Source organism: Pholcus phalangioides, unplaced genomic scaffold, assembly GCF_987345545.1.
Source record: "Pholcus phalangioides strain wild (caught in Gottingen) unplaced genomic scaffold, Ppha-v1.0 ptg000020l_1, whole genome shotgun sequence".
Lineage (NCBI taxonomy): Eukaryota > Metazoa > Arthropoda > Arachnida > Araneae > Pholcidae > Pholcus > Pholcus phalangioides.
Genome location: NW_028301613.1, coordinates 2843369 through 2855791, shown reverse-complemented (window position 1 = coordinate 2855791; position 12423 = coordinate 2843369). Strand labels below are relative to the sequence as shown.

Here is a 12423-nt window from a genome sequence, read left to right as displayed (position 1 = left end):
TGATCCCCCCCTTCCGCACACACACCGCTACGTCACTCCTGACGTCACGCCGCGCGCCGTCCGCGATTGGCGGGCACCTCCGCCGTCCCGCGGACGCGATTGGACCGCTCTTCCCGACCCTCTTTGTCAATCAATAAGCGCGTGCGGTTTTGCAGCCGGGTCCGGACTCGGGTGGCTTTTCAGTGGCGATCGGAGGCTCGGGACGTTAGAGAGCGGGTTTCCCCGGTGTTTTTTTTTTTGCCCTAACCGTGGAGTGTTGTGTGCGTGTTGTGCGCGTTCGGTTTTTTGGCATTATTCGGCAAGCAGCGCCACTACTCGAACTACGTACTACTACTTAACTGGGGAAAAGGAGAGGAGAAAAAAAAAAGAAAGAAACAGGGCTACTACTACCCCCTATTCAACTCTCGCCTCTTTATTATTTGAGCCGTATTCACTCGAGATAGAGGCGCGGGGCCTTATGTATGTACTCTTATTATAAAAGACCACGTGAGAGTTGATCCCTCCAACAATTTTTTTTTTTTTTTTTATTATTGTTATTCTCTCACTTGTTTTGCTTTTATGCTACTGTCAATTCTTAGTCAAAGGATAGTTTTTTGAATAGAAAAAAACAACAACAAGGAGAAAGGGTTGTGTGCAAAAAGGAAGAGAAACAGCAGCAAATATGAGGAGAATGGACTAAAAACGGGATTATATATTCAAATTTGCAACTTCTCATTGTCTCTCATGTGTTTGTGATCGCGAAGGAATGTGGAAATTGGAACTTTGAAATTTTTATCGCCCGTGACTTCTTCAAATCTGAGAGAGAGGACTTGTAAAGACTTTGCTGGCTGGACTTGTGTGAATTTTTTTTGCGATATCAAAACAGACATGTTCGACTTGCTTCGTTTCCACATTGACTGTTCGTGACTTCGGCTACGGTGTTGCTTGTCTTCGCTGCAGATTGGAGAGATTGGAGAATTTACGCGTAGAACTATCTGAAGGACTTCAAAAGAAAAAAAGGAAGAGTTACCAACAAGGACTTCACTCTCGTTTGGCACGAGTGAGTTGCCGAGAGAGAGACAGCGCGACTGAATATATATTTTTTTCTCTTTAACTGGAGACCACGGAGCCTACCAACATTCGGCCCAGCAGCGTGTGCCCTTGCCAGCTGTGCAATACCAGCACCAGCAGCGCCGGTTACCAGTTGGACCCATCCCAGGGTCCGGGTAACAGTCCTGCTAGTCTAGTCGCACACCCGGCAATCATGGACAGGGAGTATGCTGCCTACCACTTCGGGGTCCACCCGTCGGGCCTGGACCCTTCCGACCTGAAGGTCGGCGGTGGCCTGACGGCTCCGCCGCCTCACCACCACCACCCGGGTCACCACCTGAGCAGCCACCACTCGCCCAACACCCCGAACTCCAACTCGCAGGGTGGACACCCCGGCGGCAGCATCGGCTCGTCGTCCGGCAACAGCACGTCGTCCACGAACGGCGGCAGCAACGCCCAGAAGAAAGACCAGGAAAGAGTTAAGCGCCCGATGAACGCCTTCATGGTCTGGTCTCGGGGACAGCGGCGCAAGATGGCTCAGGAGAACCCCAAGATGCACAACTCGGAGATCAGCAAGCGGCTCGGCGCCGAGTGGAAGCTACTGTCGGAGGCCGAGAAGAGACCGTTCATCGACGAGGCGAAGAGGCTGAGGGCCGTGCACATGAAGGAGCACCCCGACTACAAGTACAGGCCGAGGCGGAAGACCAAGACGCTGATGAAAAAGGACAAATACCCCCTCACGGGTGGACTCATACCCGGAGACTCGAGGACACCCACGGCATCCGTGCAACAGGTCAGCCGGGACATGTACCAGATGAACGGCTACATGCCCAACGGGTACCCGGCCATGATGCACGAGGCGGCACACGCGTACCAGCAGCACACCGGCTACGGCTCGCAGATGTCCAACAGCGGCCTGTACAGCCGGTACGACATGTCCCAAATGCACAGTCCCATGACATCCGGCTCGTCGTCGATGCCCGTGCCGTACATGAACGGCACCTCCAGCTACTCCGTGCCCATGTCCTCGTACACGTCTATGCAAGGCACGCCGCCGATGGGGGGTCCCATCAAGGCCGAACCGAGCCCCTCCGGCCAAAGTTCGCCGAACACCATGTCCGCGGCCGCTGTGGCCGTCGCGGCGTCCAGGAGGGCGGCCACGACCTCGGATCTACGGGACATGATAAGTATGTACCTACCGGGCGACGGTTCGGATCCGAACTCTGCGGCAGCGGTCCAGAACCGATTACAAATGCACAGTCAGTACCCCGGGACCGAGCCCGTGTCCTCCGGGACTATGCCGTTGACTCACATGTGACTGAGGACTCAGATGCGCTCATCGCGAGAACAAGTGACTCGATAATCTTATTATCTGTGTCGTTGGCATCGTTTCGAGCTGAAATGACTCAAAAAAAAAAAAAAAACGGACACAAAAATTTACAACCAAAAAAAGAAAAATTGGACAACATAAAGTACATTCAGAAATTCATGAAAAATTCTTTTCTCTTCCCCCCTCAAGTTATTACTCAATTCATATATTTTGTTGCTGTTCTCCAAAAAAAACAAACTTGTATAAAAAAATTATTGATTATTCCAGAAAATCGAAAACAAGAAATTCCTTAAAAACGTAAGTACCGAAAAAGTATTATAATTTGTTTTTTTTTTTTTTGGCAAAAAATATCTTTGGTCATTATTATTATTATTATCATTCATTTTGCATGATTACTTTAGCATTGATGCACAGTTAATTTCTAATTTGTATTTGAATGGGATTGAGATAAGAAATTTTCCCCTCGTAAAAAAATACGTATTTTCTGTGATTTGCCCTTGTGATTTTGCTTTCATTTCCACATTCACCGAAATTAAATTTTTCAGGGGTGAAAAACATTTTTTTTGGAAATTGATTTGATAATTTTTACAAAATTTTATTTGGAATGAATTTTTTTTTTTAATTTTTTGGTTAGTTTCTTAGAAAAAGTTCGTAAAGACATTTTTCGCGTAGATTTCTTTGAAGTCATGAATGTTAGGTTCGAAAATTTGAAAAAAAATTAAATTTCATCAATTCAACCACTCATTTTTAACCATTGATGTATAATTAATTTCTAATTTGTATCTGAACGGGATTGAAATAAGAAATTTTCCCCTCGTAAAAAAATGCGTATTTTCTGTGATTTGCCCTTGTGATTTTGCTTTCATTTCCACATTCACCGAAATGAAATTTTTCAGGGGTGAAAAACATTTTTTTTGGAAATTGATTTGATAATTTTTACAAAATTTTATTTGGAATGAATTTTTTTTTTTAATTTTTTGGTTAGTTTCTTAGAAAAAGTTCGTAAAGACATTTTTCGCGTAGATTTCTTTGAAGTCATGAATGTTATTAATTTGAAAATTTAAAGAAATTAAATTTCATCAATTCAAACACTCATTTTTAACCATTGATGTATGATTAATTTCTAATTTATATTTGAACGGGATTGAAATGAGAAATTTTCCCCTCGTAAAAGAAATGCGTATTTTTCGTGATTTTTTTTACCCCTGTAAATTTGCTGTTATTTCTACATTCACCGAAGTGAAATTTTTCAGGGTGAAAAATATTTTTTGGAAATTAATTTAATAATTTTTGGAAGTTTTTTGGTTAGTTTCTTAGAGAAAGTTCATAAAGACATTTTTCGCGTAGATTTCTTTGAAGTCATGAATGTTAGATTCGAAAATTTGAAAAAAAAATTAAATTTCATCAATTCAACCTCTCATTTTCAACCATTGATATATAATTAATTTCTAATTTGTATTTGAACGGGATTGAGATAAGAAATTTTCCCCTCGTAAAAAAATGCGTATTTTCTGTGATTTGCCCTTGTAATTTTGCTTTCATTTCCACAATCACCGAAATTAAATTTTTCAGGGTGAAAGATATTTTTTTAGAAATATTATTTTGATAATTTTTTAAATTGTATTCGGAATGAAACGTTTATTCGAAAAGGAATTTTTTTAGAAATTTTCTCTATTTTTTTCATATTTTCTGTGATTTTGAATGAATTTTTGTCCCATTTTCAGAAATTAATTTGTTTAGGGTGAAAATTAAGGTGTACAATAGGGTGAATATTTTTAGAAATTATTTTGATAAATTTTAAGATTTAATTTGGTTTATTTATTCTTCCGGTTAGTTTTTTAGAGAAGTTTGCAAATTTTTTCTCGTGTAGATTTCTTTGAGGTCATATAAATTTTATCAATTTCAGTTCAACCATCGCAACATAATCAATTTATAATGCAGCGGGATTGAGATAAGAAATTTTTCTTGCAAAAAATGCGTACTTTCTGTGGTTTCCCTTGAAATTTTGCTCATTCACCGGAATCAATTTGTTTAGGGTGAAAAATATTTTCAGAAATTATTTTGATGGTGTTTTATAAAATTTTATTTGCAATGAATTTTTTCAATGATTTTTCTGGTTAGTTTCTTAGAGAAAAGATTTTTTGTGTGAGAAAGATTTTCTTCTCTTAAAAGATTTCTTTTAAATCATAAATTTTACTAATTGGAAATTTTTAAAAAAACAATTTCATTCGTTTCATAAAAAACCAACCGCATATTTTTCAGTCAATTTCAACCATTGATAGACCTACATGATGACTAATGTATGTTTTGAACGGGATTGAGAGAGAAATAAGTAATTTTCCCTCGTAAAATATTCGTATTGTGCTTGTAATTTTGCTCATTTAACGAAATTAATTTTTTTAGGAGTGAAGAACATTTTTATAAATTATTTTGATAAATTTTAAAAATTCCTTTGGAATGAATTTTTTTAGAAATTTTCTCTCCCTCTTATCCATGGTTCTCCTGGTTAGTTTCGTAAAGAAAGTTTCTAAAGAACTTCGTCGTTTCAATTTCTTTTCATTCACTTTATAAATTGTAAAAATTTAAAAAATCAATTTCATTCATTTCATCAATTCAACCACTGATACATAATTAATTACTAATGTGTACTTGAACGGGATTGAAATAAGTTTTCCCTCGTAAAATTTCCTGTGGGTTTCATTGTAATTTTGCTCATTCGCTGAATTTAATTGGTTTATACGGTGTTTTTAGAAATTTTCTCGATAATTTCTATTAGTGATAATTTTAAAAATTTTGTTTGGGGTGAATTGTTTTTTGGAATGCTTCCCTCTTTTCAATGATTTATCTAGTTTGTTTCTTAGAGAAAGAGTTTGTGAAGACGATTTGTTTGCGGTCATAAATTTTATTAATTAGAAAATTTTGGAAATCAATGCCGGATTAGTTTTTAGTTTTTTTTTTTATAGAAATTAATTTCTTTGAGCGTGCAAAATTATTTCTGTTTTAATCGGTGAAAAGTTTAAACATCCTTAAAAGAAAATTTCTTAAAGTATGGATTTTACAAATTCTCCCTTTTTTTTCAATGATTTTTCTGGCAATCGATGATTTCTGATAGAAAGTTGATTTTCAAGGTAATTTCTTAGCCCAAATTTAAGATCAGAAATTTCATAATTTAAATAAAGATTTTGAAAATTTGCGATTTTTTTTTTAATGATTTTTATTAGCTAGAAGTTTTAAATTTCGAAATTCCCAATTCCTTTATTTAGGTAATTTCTGTAAAAGTGATAAAAAGAAATTTTCTTAAAAAATTCTGTCGATTGATGGATCTTTAAAGAAATTTTATGAAGACATTTTATATATAAATTTCTTCGAGATCAGAAATTTTATCAAAATCCGAAGATTTTCAGAAATTAATTTCTGAAAATTTATGTCTTTAAGGTTGAAAAAATCGTTCTTTTCTTTGAATTTTGTATTTGAGGAATTTTTCTTTCGCGTTTTCAAGCTGATTTCTTCCTGAAATTATTTGAAATATAAATTTTGTTGATTATAGAAATTTGAAAAGAAATTATTTGTTTTATCTTCTTATTTCTTGATTTCAATTCGTTGCGGAAAAAAAATTATTTTCATTTGAAACTATTGATTTTCTTAATGATTTTCAAATTTATATAAATTTATAATTCTTAATAATTTTATTAATCCCAATATACCGAAGAGAATATTTCCGGATGAATTTCCTTCAATATAAAAAAAATTAATCTAAAAATTATTTCTAAATTTTTCTTACCGATTTTTTCAAGTTTTCACTCTCCAAAAAAATTTGTAAAAGATAAAAGAATTCAAATTTTTCAGAAGAAATTTAAAAAAAATTATTTTTTTTAGAAATTTAATAATATTTTTTTTTTTTTGAAGAAATTCATGTGATATGACCAATTGAATTCATATGAAAAAAATTTTTCAAATTATTTCATTCGATAATTTCTCTGAATAATTTAAAATAATTATGATTCTCACCGTAAGTCAGAGACGATACAATAAAATTTATTAAAATTTATTCAATTAGCTGATTCTATCGAATCACATTAAAACTAGTCACCGGTTCACCTAATGTTACGGATCCCGGTTTAGGTTTGGAATACCGATTGGTAAAGCCGGTCGGAATCGGTTTTGGAAACTATATACCGTCGAATCCCGTTTTAACGAATACCGTTATAGCGAAAATCCCGTTTTAACGAACACTTTTCTAATCCTCCAGATAAGTTTACATAGGAACAGCGTAAAAACCCGGAATTGCTTTATAGCGAAATTTCGTTGTAACGAAGTGATTTCTCCGGTCTCTTGGAGTTCGTTATAATGGGATTCGACTGTAATTAGCAGAGAGCATGATAAATTCATTTTTAAGCAATATATCATCAATTTGATATTGAATGGTTTCTGACCCGGCCTCGGACTCTCACGTGGATCAGGGCTCTTTTCTGGGAATATAAAACGAATTCGAATGGTCAATATCAATGCCGTTACTCTTGAGAGGGTCTAAGGGACTGACGGCGTGTTTTTGCGGTCATAAATGGCTAATCACCATCCATGGTCCACACTCGGAACCCCAAAAAGAACTAAAGTGACCACACAGAAGTAGTATCGAGGATATACATGAAAATGTCATAATTGTGTGTGAAGCCCTAAAAACCGTTTTGATGTCTCATACGAACTTAATATAAAATATTCTCGTAAAAAGTATGCACTAGGGTTCTTAACCTTTCTGTTTCATGGACTTTTTGCGCCAAGAAGATGAAGTCCAGGACCTATTTGTCTAGTAAGATGGACGATACATAACCCTTTACGTAACAATATTCAGAAGATAATGATGTAAAAATTAGGATTTGATTGTTTTCTCGTAAGCTCAAGGAACCCCCTGGTGACTCTTCATGGTCCGCGGACCCTGGTTAAGAACCCCATGGTTTTATGTAACATCGAATTTTTTGTGGGATCAGAAAAAAAACGTCTTATTCTGCTCAATTTTATAATTCGGGATTGATTATTTTGTGGTTTTATCAGTTTTAAAAGGTATGCCGATTAATTAATCATTGCTGGGCATAATCTTGTTTAATAATCTTTACATAATCATGTTTATGGGCATAATCTTTTTCAGCCATCTCGTTGGGCAATTTGCCTGTTGTGGCCTTTGTATTTGCGCCGATACAAATTCGATTAATGTTCAATTTTGTATCGAACTGTATCAAAATCATTACGATCACAGTTCGATTAATAATGTTAAGTGAATATTACATAGTCTTCGAGAGAGAAATATTAGGAATAATTTCAATGAAAATGACATCATTATTCAATTAAAAATGCATCGTTATTCAATGAATTTTTCATCATTATTCCGTAAAAATCGCATTATAATTCACAATGAGAATTTCATCATTAATGAATAAAAATATGTCACGCCATTCACAGTGAAAATCGCGAAAAAAAATCATCATTAATCAATGATTTTAATGGAAATCGCATCATTTTTTGGGAAAAATATCACCAGTAGTCAATGATAATTTCATCACTATTTAATTTCATTATTAATCAGTGAAAATCTCGCCATTTTTCAATGGAAATCGCATTGTAGTTCATAACAATTCCATGAATAGTTATTTAACTAAGGTAGAATCGGTAAACTTAGAGGTCGGGAAAAACAAGGATGAGATAAATGCATGGATTTCCGAAATCTTGTGTAATTTTTGAAATGTTTCCGATTTTGAGTTTTTCCGGAAAAACTGTATTTTTAAGGTGAAAAACGAACGGGAAAATTCGTTCGTTTCCAAAATTTGTGTTGCGGTGAATGGGCTACTGTTGTCTTTATTAGCAAATATAGTCATTATTTTCCCTTGAAAAAGAAACTAATTTCGGATAACTCGAAGGTATTTATAACTTTACTGTTAAAAATTTGTTACAAATTATGTTAAAATTCATTAACTTGATTGATTTGGTCTTTGATTTTCACATAAAATTTTATTTGTTTAATGGAAAAATTTAGTTTCTCGACTTTTGACATCTTGACTGAAAATACTGTTTCTTGATTGTTAAAATACGGTTTCTTATTCAAATTATTCAAATTTCAAGTGAATTATTCAAATTTCAAGTGAATTATTCAAATTTCAAGTGAATTATTCAAATTTCAGGTCAATTATTTAAATTTCAGGTCAATTATTTAAATTTCAAGTCAATTTCATGTGAATTATTCAAATTTCAAGTGAATTATTCAAATTTCAAGTGAATTATTCAAATTTCAAGTCAATTATTTAAATTTCAAGTGAATTATTCAAATTTCAAGTCAATTATTTAAATTTCAAGTCAATTATTTAAATTTCAAGTCAATTTCAAGTGAATTATTTAAATTTCAAGTCAATTTCAAGTGAATTATTTAAATTTCAAGTCAATTATTTAAATTTCGTCAGTTTTAAGTAAATTGCCAACATCAAGTAAATTATTAACGATTTCAAGTCAAATTATTAACGATTTCAAGTCAAATTATTAACGATTTCAAGTCAAATTATTAACGATTTCAAGTCAAATTATTAACGATTTCAAGTCAAATTATTAACGATTTCAAGTCAAATTATTAACGATTTCAAGTCAAATTATTAACGATTTCAAGTCAAATTATTAACGATTTCAAGTCAAATTATTAACGATTTCAAGTCAAATTATTAACGATTTCAAGTCAAATTTTAAGTAAATTGACAACATCAAGTAAATTATTAACGATTTCAAGTCAAATTTTAAGTAAATTGACAACATCAAGTAAATTATTAACGATTTCAAGTCAAATTTTAAGTAAATTATTGACAATTTCAAGCCCATATCTAGTCAACTATTGACATTTTAAGTCCATTTCAAGTAAGTTACTGACAAATTCAAGTAATAATTATTATTTTATCATAAAGAAAATAGTGATTTTTCAACGCTGCCAAAATTTAAATTTTACTGCCATCAAAATTTAAATTTCATTGCAACAAAAATCTCAGTTAAACTATCGCGATAATTTCGCTTTCATTAGGGACCCACTCATAAATTTTCTTATAACTTTTCTCAATATAAATTGTTTTTTTCCCCTTCATTCTTCTCACTTCATAATGATATTTAACTATGAAATAATTGCCATTCATTATTGCATAGATATTTATAACTAACCGATCAGATTATCATATTGATCTGAAACCAAACCGAAGATATTTTTTGCCAAGAATTCCGATGATTTTAAAATAATAATAGAATTGCTTTTTTTTTTTAATTTTTCTTTGGAATTTTTCAAAATTTGAAAAAAAAAAAAAAAATCTGGAATAATTAAATACAACAAATACCATTATTTTGCGAATTTCACTATCACAACCCCGCCCCCACAGTACGAAAAAAAAATGGTAATAATGATATTGTACCTACCGCAAAAAACAGAAAAAAAAAAACCATGTTAATAAACGAAACTCATCATCATTATTATTATCATCATTATTTTGTACAGAACATGAACAAAAAAAAAATTGTTTTTCGTTTGAAAATAGGTAAATAAATGGTTATTATTATTATTATAAAAATTCAGGACTTTATGGATTATTATTTTTTTTTTTTTTCTGTTTAAAATTTATTTTCCTGTCAAAAAACTTTATTTTCCTGTCAAAAAAAAATTTTTCCATCCGTGTCATTAAAAAAACAAAAAAAAATTCAATTTAATAATGAAAAAAATGATGGGAGAGAGAGAGAGTTGTGAGGGTAATAATACGATATCGCACGCGGAAACAGTCGGTGTATTTTCGTATTTCCCACCAATGATCCAATGTAATGGATCATGTTGATATATGACGGGAATCATCGATCTCTTCTTTTGAATAAATGAGGTTTGAACTTTAGATAGTTGCAAGGGGGGGGGGGGAATGGAAAGCAGCAGAAGCATCGTCCATCAGGAATATCGGGATTGAATTTCATTGATTTTTTTTTTCCTTTTTTTCCACGTTTTTCTCCCCAAATATTCATATCATATCTGTGAGATATTTTTAGTGTGTGGGGAGAGAAAAATTGGAATAGGAATTCTCTCTTTTACGTGGTTCTTCTCGTTATTATATCGGAATCCTGGAAGAGTTGTTTCGGCAAACTGTTGACTGTAAGTGAATAAATTTATGGGAAAAGCTCGATTTTTTTCGGTGTTAATATTCAAACTGTGAATATATGTTTGGGTTCCTTCGAAAACATTATTAACATCCAGGGTTCCGTGTAACAGTAACAGTCTCGTAAAATCGCCGAGGATTAGTAATCATCGAGGGTTCCAGGTAATAGTCTCGTGATCTCTCTCTCTCAACGAGGGTTCCATGTCTCATAATCATCGAGGGTTACATGTAACAATCTCATAATCATCGGGGTTCTGTGCAAGTCTCGGAATCGTCGAGGATTAGTAATCACCGAAATTGCCGAGGATTAGTAGCCTAATCATCGAAATTGCCATGGATTTGTAGCATAATCATCGAGGGTTCCGTGTATCAATCTTGTTATCGCCGAGTATTAGTAGGCCTAACCATGGAGGTGGGGGGGAGGGGCATGTAACAGTCCCGTGATAATCGTGGTTCTATGTCACAGACTCGTGATATATCATCGAAGATTCCGTGTAACAGTCTCATGATCATTGGGGCTTCACGTAACAGTCTCATAATCATTGGGGTTTTATGTAACAGTTTCGTAATCACCGAGGATTAGTAATCATTAAGGGGATTCCGTGTAACAGTCTTATGTTCATCGGGATTCCGTGTAACAGTCTTATGTTCATCGGGATTCCGTGTAACAGTCTTATGTTCATCGGGATTCCGTGTAACATTATTGTGTTCGTCGGGATTCCGTGTAACAGTTTCGTAATCGTCGAGGATTAGTAATCATCAAGGGTTAGGTCTAACAGTCTTGTAATCAACAACGGTTCTATGTAAGTCTTGTAATTAACACCGGTTCCATGTAACAGTCTCGCAATCTTCGAGAGATCCCTGTAACAGTCTCGCAATCTTCGAGAGATCCCTGTAACAGTCTCGCAATCTTCGAGAGATCCCTGTAAAAGTCCTAAACAAAAAGAAAACACTGGAGTCAAACCCACGGGCCCGGAGATGGAACTTTGAATAAATTACGTTTAAACTTTAGATAGTTGCAGGGGGGGAATGGAAAGCCGCAGAAGCATCGTCCATTAGGAATATCGGGATTGAATATATAATTTCATTGATTCTTTCGTTTTTTTTCCTTCACGTTTTTCTCCCCAAATATTCATATCACATCTTTAAGATATTTTTAGTGTGTGGGGAGAGAAAAATTGGAATAGAAATTCTCTTTTACGTGATATTTTTCTCGTTGTTATTATATCGGATCCAAGAAGAGTTGTTTCAGCAAACTGTTGACTATAAGTGAATAAATTTATGGAAAAGCTCGATTTTTAGGCGTTAATTTAAACTGTGAAAATGTTGGCGTTATATCACGAATGCGTACCTGTATTGAAGAAATATATATATATTTGTTTCGGTTCCTTAGAAAACATTATAAACATCGAAGGTTCCATGTAACCGTCTCGTGATATCATCAACGTTCCGTGTAACAGTCTCGTAATCTCGCCGAGGATTAGTAATCATCGAGGGTTCCGTATAACAGTCTCGTGTTCATCGAGGTTCCATATATGTCTTGTAATCCTCGAGGATTCCGTATAACAGTCTCGTGTTCATTGAGGTTCCATATATGTCTTGTAATCCTCGAGGATTCCGTATAACAGTCTCGTGTTCATTGAGGTTCCATATATGTCTTGCAATCCTCGAGGATTCCGTCCAACAGTCTTGTCTTGAAACTAACACCGGTTCCATGTAACAGTCTCGTAATCACCCAGGATTCCGTGTAACAGTCTCGTGATCATCGGGGTTCCGTGTAACAGTCTCGTGATCATCGGGGTTCCGTGTAACAGTCTCGTTATCAACGAGGATTCCATTTGATAGTCCCGTAATTGTTGAGGATTAGTAATCAACAAGGGTTCTCTGTCACAGTCTCGGGATCGCCGAGGATTA

The 12423-nt window shown here is 34.5% G+C and overlaps 1 protein-coding gene and 1 long non-coding RNA gene across 2 annotated transcripts in view; both read left to right on the top strand.

Annotated features, from left to right (window-relative positions):
• The window catches only part of LOC149070757 (uncharacterized), a 500755-nt gene that overhangs the window by 387449 nt on the left and 100883 nt on the right, over positions 1-12423 (top strand). The gene's annotated exons all lie outside the window — the stretch shown is intronic.
• LOC149070758 (transcription factor Sox-3-like) lies at positions 171-2596 on the top strand. Its single transcript, XM_089248660.1, has one exon. The coding sequence runs from the start codon at positions 1244-1246 to the stop codon at positions 2345-2347; it is 1104 nt and encodes a 367-aa protein (XP_089104786.1). The 5' UTR covers positions 171-1243; the 3' UTR covers positions 2348-2596.